The sequence below is a fragment of the Palaemon carinicauda genome, chromosome 39 (genome assembly GCF_036898095.1).
Source record: "Palaemon carinicauda isolate YSFRI2023 chromosome 39, ASM3689809v2, whole genome shotgun sequence".
Classification (NCBI taxonomy): Eukaryota; Metazoa; Arthropoda; class Malacostraca; order Decapoda; family Palaemonidae; genus Palaemon; species Palaemon carinicauda.
This window is the reverse complement of record NC_090763.1, coordinates 24403000-24418885: the sequence shown is the minus strand read 5'-3', so window position 1 is coordinate 24418885 and position 15886 is coordinate 24403000. Positions and strand designations below refer to the sequence as shown.

Below are 15886 nucleotides of genomic sequence, written 5' to 3'. Positions count from 1 at the left end.
TTACAAAGAAGACAATTAATATACATAGTATACCTACTTACCTCATGCCTCTGTTCCTGGTGGATTATTCATTCTCTCTCTCTCTCTCTCTCTCTCTCTCTCTCTCTCTCCCCCTTTTCCAGTGAAGACAATTAATATACATAGTTTTTACCTACTCACCTCATGCCTCTGTTCCTGGTGGATTATTCTCTCTCTCTCTCTCTCTCTCTCTCTCTCTCTCTCTCTCTCCCTTTTCCAGTGAAGACAATTAATATACATAGTTTTACCTACTCACCTCATGCCTCTGTTCCTGGTGGATGATTCTCTCTCTCTCTCTCTCTCTCTCTCTCTCTCTCTCTCTCTCTCCCTTTTCCAGTGAAGACAATTAATATACATAGTTTTACCTACTCACCTCATGCCTCTGTTCCTGGTGGATGATTCTCTCTCTCTCTCTCTCTCTCTCTCTCTCTCTCTCTCTCTCTTTTCCAGTGAAGACAATTAATATACATAGTTTTACCTACTCACCTCATGCCTCTGTTCCTGGTGGATTATTCTCTCTCTCTCTCTCTCTCTCTCTCTCTCTCTCTCTCTCTCTTTTCCAGTGAAGACAATTAATATACATAGTTTTACCTACTCACCTCATGCCTCTGTTCCTGGTGGATTATTCTCTCTCTCTCTCTCTCTCTCTCTCTCTCTCTCTCTCTCTCTTTTCCAGTGAAGACAATTAATATACATAGTTTTACCTACTCACCTCATGCCTCTGTTCCTGGTGGATGATTCTCTCTCTCTCTCTCTCTCTCTCTCTCTCTCTCTCTCTTTTCCAGTGAAGACAATTAATATACATAGTTTTACCTACTCACCTCATGCCTCTGTTCCTGGTGGATGATTCTCTCTCTCTCTCTCTCTCTCTCTCTCTCTCTCTCTCTCTCTCTCTCTCTTTTTTTTCCAGTGAAGACAATTAATATACATAGTTTTACCTACTCACCTCATGCCTCTGTTCCTGGTGGTTTATTCTCTCTCTCTCTCTCTCTCTCTCTCTCTCTCTCTCTCTCTCTCTCATAAAATAGTCACAACACCCTTTGTGAAACATTCAAAACAGTCGCATTCTAAAATATTAAGACTTGCAACATTCCCTCCATAGATAAACCAAAACAAAACTGAGATGGCTCCGAGATTTGTGTATCTTTTTTCATCAATGAATAATTATAGTAGTAAATATCAATGAATTATCATAATACTAAATATCAATGAATAATTATACTAATAAATATCAATGAATGGCAGTAATTTTAGACGTCTGGAAGCGTTGAAAACTTTATAGATGCTATTTTGGCAAAGATAACCACAATATCGAAAGTTATCGAGTTGTAAATATCAGATTATTTCTATAGGTGAATCAGAATGACAGAAAAAAGTTATATATATATATATATATATATATATATATATATTTGATAGATATAAACGTATTTTGTTTACATGTAACTGACATATACACATAAATGCATATATAAAACATAAACATACACATTCAATATATTTATACACATGTATTATATATATATAAATATATATATATATATATATATATATATATATATATATATATATATATATATATTGCTTTATAAATAGGAATCAATGATAAAAACTTTGCAAACAAAACTTCTACAATCATGAAATTACTCACTAGCAGCGTCTCCTGGAATAGCACAGTCCACCAGGGTGTTAGCGCCATCTGGTATCGTGAGTGTGGCTCCGTAAGTGACCGCTCCTTGAGTTCCCACTTCCGTGGAGCTTAATGGCGTTAGCTTCAGGGATGGGAAGAAATTTAAACTCAAAATTCTTTACTCAACTGTTTTCTCTAATACAACTCTAAAGTTTGCTTATGCACTATTGATATAAAGGGCAATAATTTCTATTGAATTATAAGAAAATTAACTTCAAAATTCTTTACTAAATTATTGTTCCTACAACTCAAAAGTTTATAAACATATAAACTTGAATTCGGTTTAATGAAAAGCAAGACGAAAGATCCTCTTCAACGGTAGTTAAATCACTGCACATTTCTTTTCTTTTTTTCTTTTTTTTTCTTTTTATAAAGCTCACCGAGTCATGCGATTAAATTCGGGTGATAAAACATAACATATCAAATCTAATTGATAAAACAAATTTGAGATAAAAATTTATGATAAATAGATATTTAAATTTCATAGGCATATTTCCTTTTTTTTTAAGATTTACAAAGCTCACCAAGTCAAACTTACACCCAGAATAAAATCGTGAGATAAATTCTAACATATTAAATAAAATTAATAATATACAAATTAGAGATAAAAATTCATGATAATTAGATATCTAAATTTTACCTATTGAACCCATGTTTCTTAAAAAAAAAAAGAAAAAAAAAAACATACAATTTAAAAACCGAAAAATTCGCAGAATCCAAAAAAAAAAAAGAATGTCAGACATCAATATCAGACCAAAATACAAAATTCTCTCTTTTAAAAACTACATTCCCCATATATATGTTGTATGGTTAATATAATGTTTTGGAATTTAGAACATCCGAGTTTGTTTTGAGTTAAAACAATTAACTCTTCAACCTAATGGAAATTATAAGCCTTACCAAATTTACATAATCTAATTTTTCTAAGTAAATATAATCAAGATTTACTAACTGTATGTAATGAAAACTTTCTGAGTTTATATAATATAATCTCTAAGTAAATATAATCTAATTTTTCTAAGTAAATATAATCACGTTTTTCTAAATGTATGTAATGAAAACTTTCTGAGTTTATATAATATAATCTTTCTAAGTAAATATAATCTAATTTTTCTAAGTAAATATAATCTACTTTTTCTATGTAAATATAATCAAGGTTTTCTAAGTGTATGTAATGAAAACTTTCTGAGTTTATATAATATAATCTTTCTAAGTAAATTAATCTAATTTTTCTATGTAAATATAATCAAGTTTTTCTAAGTAAATATAATCTAATTTTTCTATGTAAATATAATCTAATTTTCCTAAGTAAATATAATCTAATTTTTCTATGTAAGTATAATCACGTTTTTCTAAATGTATGTAATGAAAACTTTCTGAGTTTATATAATATAATCTTTCTAAGTAAATATAATCTAATTTTTCTAAGTAAATATAATCTACTTTTTCTATGTAAATATAATCAAGGTTTTCTAAGTGTATGTAATGAAAACTTTCTGAGTTTATATAATATAATCTTTCTGAGTAAATTAATCTAATTTTTCTATGTAAATATAATCAAGTTTTTCTAAGTAAATATAATCTAATTTTTCTATGTAAATATAATCTAATTTTCCTAAGTAAATATAATCTAATTTTTCTATGTAAGTATAATCAAGTTTTTCTAAGAGTATGTAATGAAAACTTTCTGAGTTTATATAATATAATCTTTCTAAGTAAATATAATCTACTTTTTCTATGTAAATATAATCAAGTTTTACTAAGTAAATATAATCTAATTTTTCTATGTAAATATAATCAAATTTTTCTATGTAAATATAATCTAATTTTCGTAAGTAAATATAATCTAATTTTTCTACGTAAGTATAATCAAGTTTTTCTAAGTGTATGTAATGAAAACTTTCTGAGTTTATATAATATAATCTTTCTTTCTAAATAAATATAATCTATTTTTTCTAAGTAAATATAACCTAGCTTTTTTAAGTATATACAATCTAATTTTTCTGGGTATATATAATCTATTTTTAAGAAGTGAATATAATCTATTTTTTCTAAGTAAATACAATCTATTTTTCTAAGTGAATATATTCAAGTTTTTTTTAAAGTATATGTAATTAAATTTTTCTAAGTATATATAATATAATCTTTCTAAGTAAATATAATCAAATTTTTCTAAGTAAATATAACCTAATTTTGCTAAGTATACATAATCTATTTTCTAAGGATATATAATCTATTTTTCTAGGTAAATGTAATCTATGTTTTTTTAAGTATATATAATCAAATTTTTCTAAGTACTGTATATATAATCCATTTTTTCAAAGTAAATATAATCACATTTTTCTAGGCATATATAATCAAATTTTTTATCAGCATATATAATCTTATTTTTTTTTTTTCAAAGTAAATATAATCTAAGTTTTCTAAGTAAATCTAATCTAATTTTTCTAAGTAAATATAATCTAATTCTTCTAAGTATATATAATATAATTTTTCTAAGTAAATATAATCTATTTTTCTAAGTAAATATAATCTAATATTTTAAGTATATACAGTATAATCTAATTGTTCTAAGTAAATAAAATCAATTTTTTTCAAGTATATACAGTATAATCTAATTGTTTTAAGTAAATAAAATCTAATTTTTTCAAGTATATACAGTATAATCTAATTGTTCTAAGTAAATCTAATTTATTTTTTCTAAATAAACCTAATCTAATCTAAGTAAAAATAATCTAATATTTCTTAATAGATATATAATTTTAGTAAACATAACCTAACTTTATTTTTTCTAAGTATGTATAATCTCAAATTTTTTTAAGTAAATATAATCTTATCTAATTTCTTTAAATATATACAATCTAAATTTAATTTTCCTTTAATAAGAAAAATAAGATCACCCAAGAAGTATCAAGTCAATTTTTTTATGTTACGAGACTGTTTGAACATATGTTAAATCGAAAATTAAATTTTCCGAAATGAAGTGATCAACAATTACTATAATGATATCTTTTTCTTATGCAAATGCTAATATTATAATAACAAATTAATAAGAAAAATCTAAACTACTAAAAATATATTTACGTTGAATTATGAAATGTTAAGGTATCTTAATATTGTAAAATTATAAACTTTTGATGTAACAGAAAAATACATAATTTGTAAAATCTAATGATGTACACCCTTTTTTAATAATTATCATTATTACTAGCTAAACTAGAACACTAGTTGGAAAAGAAGAATGCTACAAGCCCATAAGCTTTAACAGAGAAAAAAGCCACGTGATTAAAGGAAATTAGGAAACTAGTAGAATAGTGTTCCTGAGTGCATCCTCAAGCAAGAGAACTATAACACAATGACAGGGCAAGAGGCTATGCCACTACCCAAGACCAGAGAACAGAGAACTATGATCCCATCCCCTAACATCACCAAAGCAAAGGGAAAAAAAAAAGATTCAAAAGCTTCCTTTTAGATTTTGGAACAAGGACAGAAAGGAGGAGGGCTAGCTATCAGTGTATTCTGTGATAGAAGAGACTAATAGTAGGGGCATAAAATGTCCCCTGATACAGCACTCACTTGGTGACACACTATTTTTGGGAAATTCAATTACACGGCCGTGTCTCTAGCATTATACGTCTTGCCTGAATGCAAATGAAAACTTAGGTGAATCCAAAATAAGTGAATAAACTTCCAAAAAGTAATGTTCTTATTTTTAACATACCGGTGAAGAGACCGAGCCACCCATGGCTGCCTGAAGTACAGCTCGATCCTACAGGTGAAGCGTATAGTAGCAAGGTCTTTAGAATTATTTCTATAGACTTTGTATAGTAGCCTCGTCTCATGGGGCATATACTTCAAAGATGCAAAAGGGAACTTACCGTAAAGGCTGTTGGAGGTGTAGAAGCTGGAAGAGCTGGATTGCCAGCTGTGACGGTGAGATTCAAAGTAGACAGATGTATGGTCGTATCGCTGATAACGAGTGACGCGGCCACAGATACGATTTCTCCTGGCAGAGCGTCCATTACAAAGATGCTGAATGCAAAGCTTACTTTAAAGTTGGGGTTTGTCGTGGCATCGGCGAGATTCCCTGGAGAGAAAAGTCACAAGAATAATCAGCATTTACAAATGTAATTCAGATGTAGTATGGTGAAACGCAATTATTCCACAACACATTGACGTTAATTATTTACATTAAAGGGAGATATATTCCGGTGGACAGACTCTCTTTCTTGACGGAAATTACTAGTAAACAACATAACAAGCAATATCTTAAGTATCAATCTATCATATGACTCATGCATGAGATAACACAAGAAACGCAAAAGCTCCAAAATAATGTAACTGTGTGCCATTGACCTCAGTTCCCTTAATCCTTGTGTCACTGACCTATTGATGCAAAGGGCCTCGGTAAGAATTCGCCCGTCGTCTCTATCTTGAGCTTATAAATCAATACTCCATTCATCATCTCCTACTTCACGTTTTGTAGAGAAGAGAACGAGAAGGTAATTGACCTTAGATCCCTTAATCCTTTTGTGCTATTGACCTAAGTTCCCTTAATCCTAATTAGCCACAGACTTAGTTCCCTTAGTCTTCATGTGCCATTGCCCTTAGTTCTCTTAATCCTAGTGTGGTATTGATCTTAGTCCCCTTAATCCTTATGTACCATTGACCTTGGTTCCCTTAATACTAGTTTACCATTGACCTTGGTTCCCTTAATCCTTGTTTGCCATTGACCTTAGTTCACTTAATCCTAAAGTGCCATTGACCTTAATTTCCTTAATCATAGTGTGCCATTGACCTTAGTTCCCTTAATCCTAGTGTGGTATTGACCTTAGTCCCTTTAACCCTTGTGTACCATTGACCTTAGTTCCCTTAACCCTAGTGTGCCATTGACCTCAGTTCCCTTAATCCTTGTGTGCTATTGACCTTAATTCCCTCAATACTAGTGTGCCATTGACCTTAGTTCCTTTAATCCTAGTGTGCTATTGACCTCAGTTCCCTTAATCCTTGTGTGCTATTGGCCTTATTTCCCTCAATCCTGGTTTTTAATTGACCTAAGTTCCCTTAATCCTAGTGTGCCATTGTCTTTAGTTACCTTAACCCTGGTGTTCTATCGGCCTTAGTTCCCTTAATCCACGTGTGCCATTGACCTTAGTTCCTTTAATCCTAGTGCGCCATTGTCCTCAGTTGCCTTAATCCTTGTGTGCTATTGATCTTAGTTCCCTTAATCCTACAGTAGTGTACCACTGACCTCAGTTACTTTAATCCTTGTGCGCTATGGACCTTAGTTCCCTCAATCCTAGTGAGCCATTGACCTCAGTTCCCTTAATCTTTGTGTGCTATTGACTCTAGTCCCCTTAATCATTGTGTACCATTAACCTTAGTTCCCTTAATCCTTCTTTGCCATTGACCTTAGTTCCCTTAATCCTACTGTGCCCTTGACCTTAGTTCCCTTAATCCTAGCAATGCTTCCCCTGAGGATAAATAGGATCTTATGGTAGTTTCTCTCTATCAAAAAAGACACAGTGCTCCTGAATACATTTTGTCAGAGGTTTCAAAAACTCACAAACAATGTGGATTTGCGGAACACTAAGGTTGGGGCAAGCACATCTTGATCATATGCTCGAAGGGGTCTGGTCACTATTGACGTTTTTCCTGAAGATGCACAGGTCTTCTGATATTCTTCATACTTGGAGAAAAGAAGTGACATTGACTACCTCTTCCCAGAGCAGCTAAACCTCTTGAACACAAAAGGGGGGAGTGATATGTTCCGGCTATTTATTCTATCAGAAACTCACACTGTTCTACAGAACACAATAACTAGTTGTTCGTATGATCAGAAACCTCTTTGAGAAACAATATCATGAAAGAGTAAACCTGAGACTTTTCTTCGCCTGAGTCGGGATTATTGTTCGTTTAACCAGAAATGGGACGGGGTGGCAGCTTTCTGATGTCATGTTGTCTGCTGGGGGAGGGGTCCCCTGGCGACTTTTCCCCTAAAGATAGTAAATTGCCTGTTAGGCCTTAGCCAACAGGGTGTCCATGTCGAGGAAGAAGAATTTTGCTGCTGATCTGAGGGGGTCACCAGGAGAACATCTTAGTATCCTTGGGCAGGGAAGTCAAAGCACTTCTTGAGACACAAGCTCGTGAAAAAACCAGTGTTGGAACTCTGTCCATCCCTGGACTTTTGAGAAGCAAGCTCGAGAAGAGTTCCAGTAAAATTTCTCAGATCCGGTTCTCATTTTAAAAGGAGATTATGATCATCCCAGGAAGTAGCATTTTCTGTGTTGTTTCTGGGGAAGGAGACCCTGCAAGTATGCTTGTTTACTTACCAGGAAGATGAAAACATCAATGTAATGGGTAGTTATATTCTTAACTTAGGCCCTTCTAACTGGGATTGCGAGGATAATCTTAGAAGATAATGAAAAACCTTTCTTACCTACTCAATAGTAGAGGAGGGGGAAGATTACTCCTATGGGACCATTCCATCCACCAGAAGTCTTGATAACGAGGGCGTCAATAGCTCTTTCTGGCAGGGAATTCTGGTATCTCTGACCAGAGCCTGTATCAAGATCTATAATTAGATCTGAACGTTCATAAAAGCTATAGGAACTGTTTTTAAAATTGTCAAGTAATCCTTAGCCAAGGTGACAAGGCCTTGGAAAGCTCTCTATACTAGAATCAGCCAAGTAACGGTTCTCTTTGACCTGGACGGACCTTGTTTGTTGATTAACTCTTCCCAGGGAAGACGTTAGTAAGGACTCTATGTGATGTGTCAAGCAAACTCATTGCAACTGGTCTAAGAGTTATCCTCTTTATTTGTAATGAGATGTTCATTTGACTCCCTTGTATCTCCTAGTCTTATATTACAGAGGTGAGGGTAAGAGGACATTGGGCAGTACCATAGCACTGGCTGAAAATGGTGATAATAAGCAATCTGGCCAACTTAAGGGATTTATGGCAGAAAAATAATTTAAAGCCAATCTTCATTAAGAGGTATGGAGGACTCTGTGATGTCTTGACTCCTCAAGGGAAATAATCTGGACTAGGCCTCTTCATAAACCTTGTCAGGCTTCCTGACAGGGGTAGATGCGATTTACTGTTCTTAAGGTCCTTATTCTTAAGTGATTTCTTATATTTTCCTGAGAGGTTTGTAACCTTTCTAGACTGGGAAGGAAGTACCAAAGTCCTATTTAACTGATGGATGGGAAAAAACAGGAGGGGAACTTTCAACTTACCAGTGGGTATATTCCCAGGGTGTTATGTCCCCAGGCCCCCAGGGACATGGGAAGCCAAGTTTCTTTCAACCGGGAAGGGGCTCTGCGTATTCATAGTCTTCTGACGCTAAACACCACTCTCACCGTAGATAATAGAGCACAAGTTGATTCTAAGGACAGGTAATCTTTTCCTGGAGAAAGGGTTCTGTCATCCAAATTCTGGTTTTGGGGATGATCATTCTTTCTGAAACAGAAAAGTGCCAGACATCTGGTCATCACAAGTTGCTGGCTTCCTTCCCTAAGTAAGGGATGAGAGAGCACATATTTCATAGCCTAATCTTCCTGTTATGATCTTGAGTCCCGACAAGGGTATGGGTTAGAAGCTGTAGCTTTCTTCTCGACAGATAGAATCTTAAAGATCTTCCTTAAAGTCAGGCTTGTGGTTGATACCTCATTTTGGGTAACCTACAGTCTGAAAAATAACTAATTGCTATGCCAATTAAAAAAATTAAAAAGAAAGGGGGGGAGGGAATCCAAAGAAAATCCCTCTCTTACTGCAAGGCTGGGTGAACTGAAGAACTTGCACCAGGCTTTTCCCCCTGCCTGCAGGTGGTATTACAATAATCTTGAGGAAGAGAATATCTAATACTGGGGCTAGAAAAAAACCATAGATGCCCACCTTAATGCCTATATAGTGGAGGTATATCTTGACTAACTATGATACGGAAAAAAGGAAAAAGGGGAGGCCCATATCCTGGGCGTGAAATCTTCAATGTTCAGAGAGTGGACCTCGGCTGATTTTACTATTTCCCTCCGTACTATAATGCCCATTCCCTACTTGTGTTAAGTCCAGGCACACTCCTACACTAGAAGGAGCTATTTAATCTTCAGTTTTTCTTTCAAGGAGAGAGGAACTCAATCTCTTGATCCGAGTAGTTTGAAGTAATGGATGACTCTGTAACGTATACAAGTCTCTCTGTTGACGTTGAGTGGCAGGAATACCTGCCGTCATCTTTCTTCTTCCTGAAGTAGGTTGTTCCCGTCTGGCAATCTAAGCTATCGCCGACTCTAATTCTGTCTGGAGAACAAATAGGAAGAATTCACCAAATCCAATTTTTTCAGACAACCCCTTTCCAGTTGTTCTTAGCATGTGGCCAAGATGGCGTTACGTCTTTTTAGGACACCGTTTCCCCACAGAGGAACAGTCTGAAGTAAAAGGAATTCTAGGGCCTTTGACCCTGCTCGTAACAAATCTTCAAATCTTCGTAGGGCATTACGCTCCTTAAGATTTTCCGTAGTCGTGAAGTGGGATACTGCTCTAGACCATAGATCGAGCCATGAACAAGTATGGATCGCAGACATAGTTGATAATTTCCTGTTCATTATTTCTGTGCCTAAAACAAATGTGGGAGAATGCCAATATGTCCTCTGTTAAGGCAGATGGCACTAGATTAGCCAATTTCTCTGGAACTAGTAATGGGCTCTGAAAGGTGCCAGAGGGGGCTTATAAATTTCTCTGCTCAGACAGGGCCAGAGGTGGTAACCCTGGTTACCTGTTGCCTCTTAGAGAATGCTACAGGGCTAAAACGTACTTGTTAAATAGGTTTAGTGTCTCTTTAGTTTGTTTTGAGAGTTTTAGAATGTAAATGAGTTCAGAATTCTGTGCTTGTGACTAAATCCTGTCTCCAGATTTTTCCTCAATGATAAGTTTCTCTAGGGAAGAGATGGACGACTTCTCTTGATTAGGCCCTAGCACTCACGGTGCTGGTCCCCTTGGTTTAGAATTAATCCAGCTGTCAAGTTTATAAGGAGTGCCTAATTAATCTCAAACTTCCTTCCTTTCTCCAGCCGTAAACACATTAAGGCGAGATAAGGAGGCGGAGGTAGGCCTGAGGAAACTTGCTTCCCATTAAATGTGTTCTGCCAAATTATGTATTTTTTAAAGATTTGGTACAATACAAGCAAACAACTTATGGTCTGAAAACCCTCTACTTTGTCTCTGCCACAGGCCTTGTCTATGGCTCTTAGTCAGGTTGGCTCTTAAGACAGACTGGAGTTCCATTGCAGGCATTGGGTAAAAAGGATTTCTTCCTATTTTCACCTTTCAAGAAATGTGTAGGGGAATCCCCTGGCCAGACGATCCTTTTATGCTCGCCAATCATGTCCGTGGGGCCATTATTTGGGTCACCACCCGACTTTTTGGGGAGGATGTCTCAACCTTGATGCGGGGAAAATTTCTCGCGCAAACCAGCATATGATATGTCTTTACAAGTAATACCCTGGGATGAATTGTAAGCTTGTCTTGCACAAGAAGAATATTTTTCACGAGCAATAAGGTTGGTGCACGTGACGACATCATCATGTAGCAAGATAAGGTGTCGCGTACAGTGACGTCATCCTGTTTAGATACAGCGGTGTGTTCAAATTTGTTAATCAGACCATTCGGCCTAACTGTATTCTTCAATGAAATTCTTGGTAGGTCAGGAATAGTTAAGTCCAACTCCAGCGTAATTAGGCTTGGAAAGAGAGGCCTACTTGACCATGGGGGCATTGTCAACTCTTGTGGGGGGGGGGGCGCATCGGAAGCAGTCTGACCATCCTCATAGTAGAGAGATGACAAATCTCTTGATTTTTCCGAGTGCTCTTTAGGATTTTTCTGCCGAGGAACCCTAAGCGTACAAGACAGGCCTTTCTTATTAATATGGGCTGGGGTTTGGTAATCAGAATCTTCCAAAAAATGCTGCCTCAGTTCAGGGGAAAATGACAAGCATAACTCTAAAGTTCCTTCGGGACCAAGGAAATGCTTTAACTGTTCTGGAAAATATTAAAAAACAGAAGGGAGGTTCACGCTGCATAGAAAGAAAAAAAAAAGCACAATTCAAGAGAGCTAAACACTAAAAGGGTAAATGATATGAATGCAAAAAGCTAGATCGTAGAGAGAAAGTGAGAGAACTTCATTCTGAACAACCTCATCACTTCCGGACCAGCAGTGTTGTGAGAAGACACGGTGAGCAAGACATTAAGTTGAGCCACCTCTTACTCCTTCCTTGCAGCACGAAGCATGGCGCAATTAACCAAAATTTTGATTGGCCGGTTGTAGAAAACATGATTAGTAGTAACCCCATATAAATGACACAGAAGTTTGTATCCGCGTAGGAATAAACATATTTTCCTGAGCATACACATGTATCAATGACATACCTGAGCAATCAGCATTCCATTGTTACTTATTGGAGATACTCATTACTGTCTCTTACTCACCGTAATCGAGATCTTTTGATATCAGCATTGTTTCTAAGACAGCTAAGTGATTGCTCCGCCCGCTAGCACTCTTTTTGTAAGAGATAGTCGTGGCCTCGTCCGGAATGCAAGCCCATGTGGAGCCTTTGTCAGCAAGGATTAAGTGGGATACGGTGAACTTGTCCTGGAAAATTAAAAGAAACGACAGTGAAAAGAAAGGAGCTATTGCTATTTTGTTATCTACAATGGACGCTAGGTGGGAGGCCTCGCCAGAGTGAGAGTCAGAGTGAAGGTGCGGGGAGGGGGAAAGCTCTTGCTTTCAGTTGTTAACCTTCTTTAACATTTCCTCAACTATTCTTATCTTTTTCATTGCTGATTCAAGTTTAAATTTCTTCAATTCAGTTCTTATGGAGCTGATTAAAGTAGGTTACTTAATAATAATGATAATAACAACATACTTTACCTTGGCCATCATAATGATCTTTCTATTAATATTTATTTACTTGTCTGTTATAATTGGTGTTCTACAAATCATGTTGCACAAAGGGACACGGAGAAAAAGACGACAATAGATGCTTGAAAGAAGAAGAAGAAGAAGAAGAAGAAGAAGAAGAAGAAGAAGAAGAAGAAGAAGAAGAAGAAGAAGAAGAAGAAGATACCAATCAAGAGAAAAAAAATAGATGAAGAAAGAAAGAAATACTAATCAAGATAGAAATAAACTTGTTAGATGAAGACAGAAGAACGAAAGCTATGAAAATACTAGTCAAGATAAAAACTATTAGAAAAATAAAAACAGAGAAGAGCAGAGTGATAGCAAGATAGTGCCTTACATGTTCAGTATTGCCAGTAAATGCCTGAAAGGTCGTTGGGCCTGAAGGGGTGCCAATGAAGGCATCTACTATGAAGGTCATGCCAGTCCACTGTGCCACGGTTGTAGCCCCTCCTTCGGTGGCCAAGGTAATATCATTGGAGTAAGTAACGGCCTGTCAAACAAAAGGACAAATTACATTAAATTACAATGTTGCTGTTATAGATTGCCTAAATAAGTGTATGACACAGGCTCTGGGTGTGTACCAGTCACCTACAAACAAATGGGCAAAATACATTGTTTCTCTTATACATACCTTAAATAGATGTATGACAGACTGTGACTTATTACAAGCCACTCTTAGGATAAATCACAGTAGTTGAAATGTATGTGCGTGCATTGTTAACTGCTTTTCTTGTTTATATGTGTTATATTTAACAATAGAGCGTGGTGCTAATTATGAAACATAAAGTTGAACCCATATAAAACTCAAGTATGATGGTAAGTAGGTCGAGGACAATGGCTCCACGGATCTCAGCATTGATAGTTTCTTAAACTCTATAGGACTCTTAAAATTTTAGGTATGATTCTTGATTACAAATTTACTTTTGAGAAACACATAAGGTCTGTTTCTTCTTCAAATGCACAAAAAATGGCTTATATGGAAGTCTTTTAAGGTTTTTGGTGATGAATCTATTCTGAAGTGTTTTAATTCTTCCATTCTACCTTGTTTCAAGTATTTTCTCCTGTCTGGTCTTCAGCTGCTGAATCTCATCTTAATTTGTTGGAAAAGAACTTATTAAATTTTTCATTGCCAATCTAAATATCAATCTCTGGCACCGTCCGTCGTTCAATTAGTTCGTTATACATGTTACATAAGATTTTTTCCCATTAATTCTGACCATCCTTAGTATTCAGAATTTCCAAGACTGTACCATCGTGCTCGTAATACTAGGTATGTAGGCAATGCTAATAGTCAGGCCTTCTCCACCATGAGGCTAAATACTATACAGTATTATAGAAGTTTCAATACCTTCGACAACGAAGTTGGATGGAGGTTATGTTTTCGCCCCTGTCTGTGTGATTGTGTGAGTGTTTATTTGTGAACAGCTTCATGGCCATAATTTTAATTGTATAGTAATGAATCTTGCAGGGATTAACTGTTATGTAAAAAGCGGGGAATAATTAAATTTTGGAAGGTCAAGGTCAAAGATCAAGCAAAATGTCCAATTCACATAATCAGCCATAAGTTTGGACATCGTTGTCCCATTTGTTGTCGGGAGAAAATAACTCCTGGGATAAATACCATAGCATTTGATGTCAAGAAAAAATAAATAAATAACTACTGGTATTTGCCGGCAGAAAAAAAAAATGAAATAACCACAACTCAAAGACTCATGACCATCTGAAGGAAAAGGAGAAAACCCAACTCACAGGATTCATGTCGACTGAATGCGAAGATTGGCTGACCCACACATACTTTTCCTGGTCGTACTCAGCCCCCGCCGTGACAGTGGCAGTATCGTTCAGATAAGCCAGATTCTGGATCAGCACTGCCCTGAACGTGATGATGATTTCACTGTCTGCTGTGTCAGTTGTGCCATCTCCCACGGTGTCAGAGTTTTTCACCTTGCCAAAGTTGATGACGGCACGGTCGTACTAGATGAAAAGAAAAAACAAAACGTTCTTGAAAATCGGGATATATATATAGCGTTTATTTCAGAATTGCGACATCGCTCGTATGTGTTTAGGGTGAATCTAATGTCTCAAGAAATGTTTGTTTCCTAAAACCTTGTAATGAGAGAAACATTTCCAAACCGGAGTTGAAAATTCTTCGAGTTAAAATAACCCATGGGATGAAACTATTCTTGTAATATGTTTCATTAAAAAGGGGCAACAAAAAAGTGATTGAACTTTAAAATGGTGTTAAAATTACTAGGTGTCAATCTTTTAACTTCATTTTAACTACCAATGGCACAACTACCCATTTTATGACCCTTGGAGACACTTATTTCCAGACTTTATTATAGTAAAGAGTCAAATGTGGAGTAAATATCCTCCCAATTTGTTGGGTGGTCAAGATATAACTTTCATCTTCTGAAGAAACTAGAATACCAAGAACTTCAATTAACCGATATGCTCAAATTTTCAATATATCCCTCCAACCTCTTTCCATTGAGCAATTCTAATCGCCCCTCTATTGAAATTTATTACGATATAGCATAACAAAAAAGCATTCTTTTGTAATAAATATATCATTCGAAATATTTTTGTTTTCTCCGTGTTAATTTTTTCATGAGTTCTGATTTCATTTAAGATGTTTTACTATTAAAATAAATGACCATCTAAAATCTGAAGTATATTACCTACTCATCTGGGAAATACTTCCCATCAATCATAAGTAAAATTGAAAAGCACATTTTTCAAAGACCAATTCCTAATATCAACAAATCTCTAACTTTTTTTTTTATACATCCAAACCTCGCCTTTCGTTTTCTGTCTAACTAAAAATGCAATGAAGAAATAAATAAATGATTGTACTCACGAAAGATCCGAACTTGGGATTTTTCACAAGATTAATGTTAGGATTCAGAGCATCTACGTTCAGAGCAACATCGCTATCATCTGTGATTTTGCTTCCCACTGATACAATCGTCGGCGAACACAGAGCGAAGGGCGTCTCTCCACTCACAGCATCCATCACAAAGACTTCAACAACGAGGTCCATGGCAGTAGCTGTCGGGAAAATTAAATAACTCCTAGGACAAGGATCACGTCAGTAGCTGTGAGAGCAGTAGCTGTCAGAAAAATTAAATAACTCCTAGGAAAAGGATCATGCCAGTAGCTGTGAGAGCAGAAACTGTCAGAAAAATTAAATAACTCCTAGGAAAAGGATCATGCCAGTAGCTGTGA

General features: G+C 35.6%; 1 protein-coding gene across 1 annotated transcript in view; it reads right to left on the bottom strand.

The window, feature by feature from the left end:
• Window positions 1–15886, bottom strand: part of LOC137631087 (uncharacterized) — a 169392-nt gene that overhangs the window by 88880 nt on the left and 64626 nt on the right. Inside the window, 6 exon segments of the mRNA XM_068362713.1 lie at window positions 1670–1790; window positions 5587–5795; window positions 12187–12349; window positions 12996–13148; window positions 14408–14632; window positions 15519–15709. Of these exon segments, the coding sequence (XP_068218814.1) occupies window positions 1670–1790; window positions 5587–5795; window positions 12187–12349; window positions 12996–13148; window positions 14408–14632; window positions 15519–15709 (1062 nt within the window).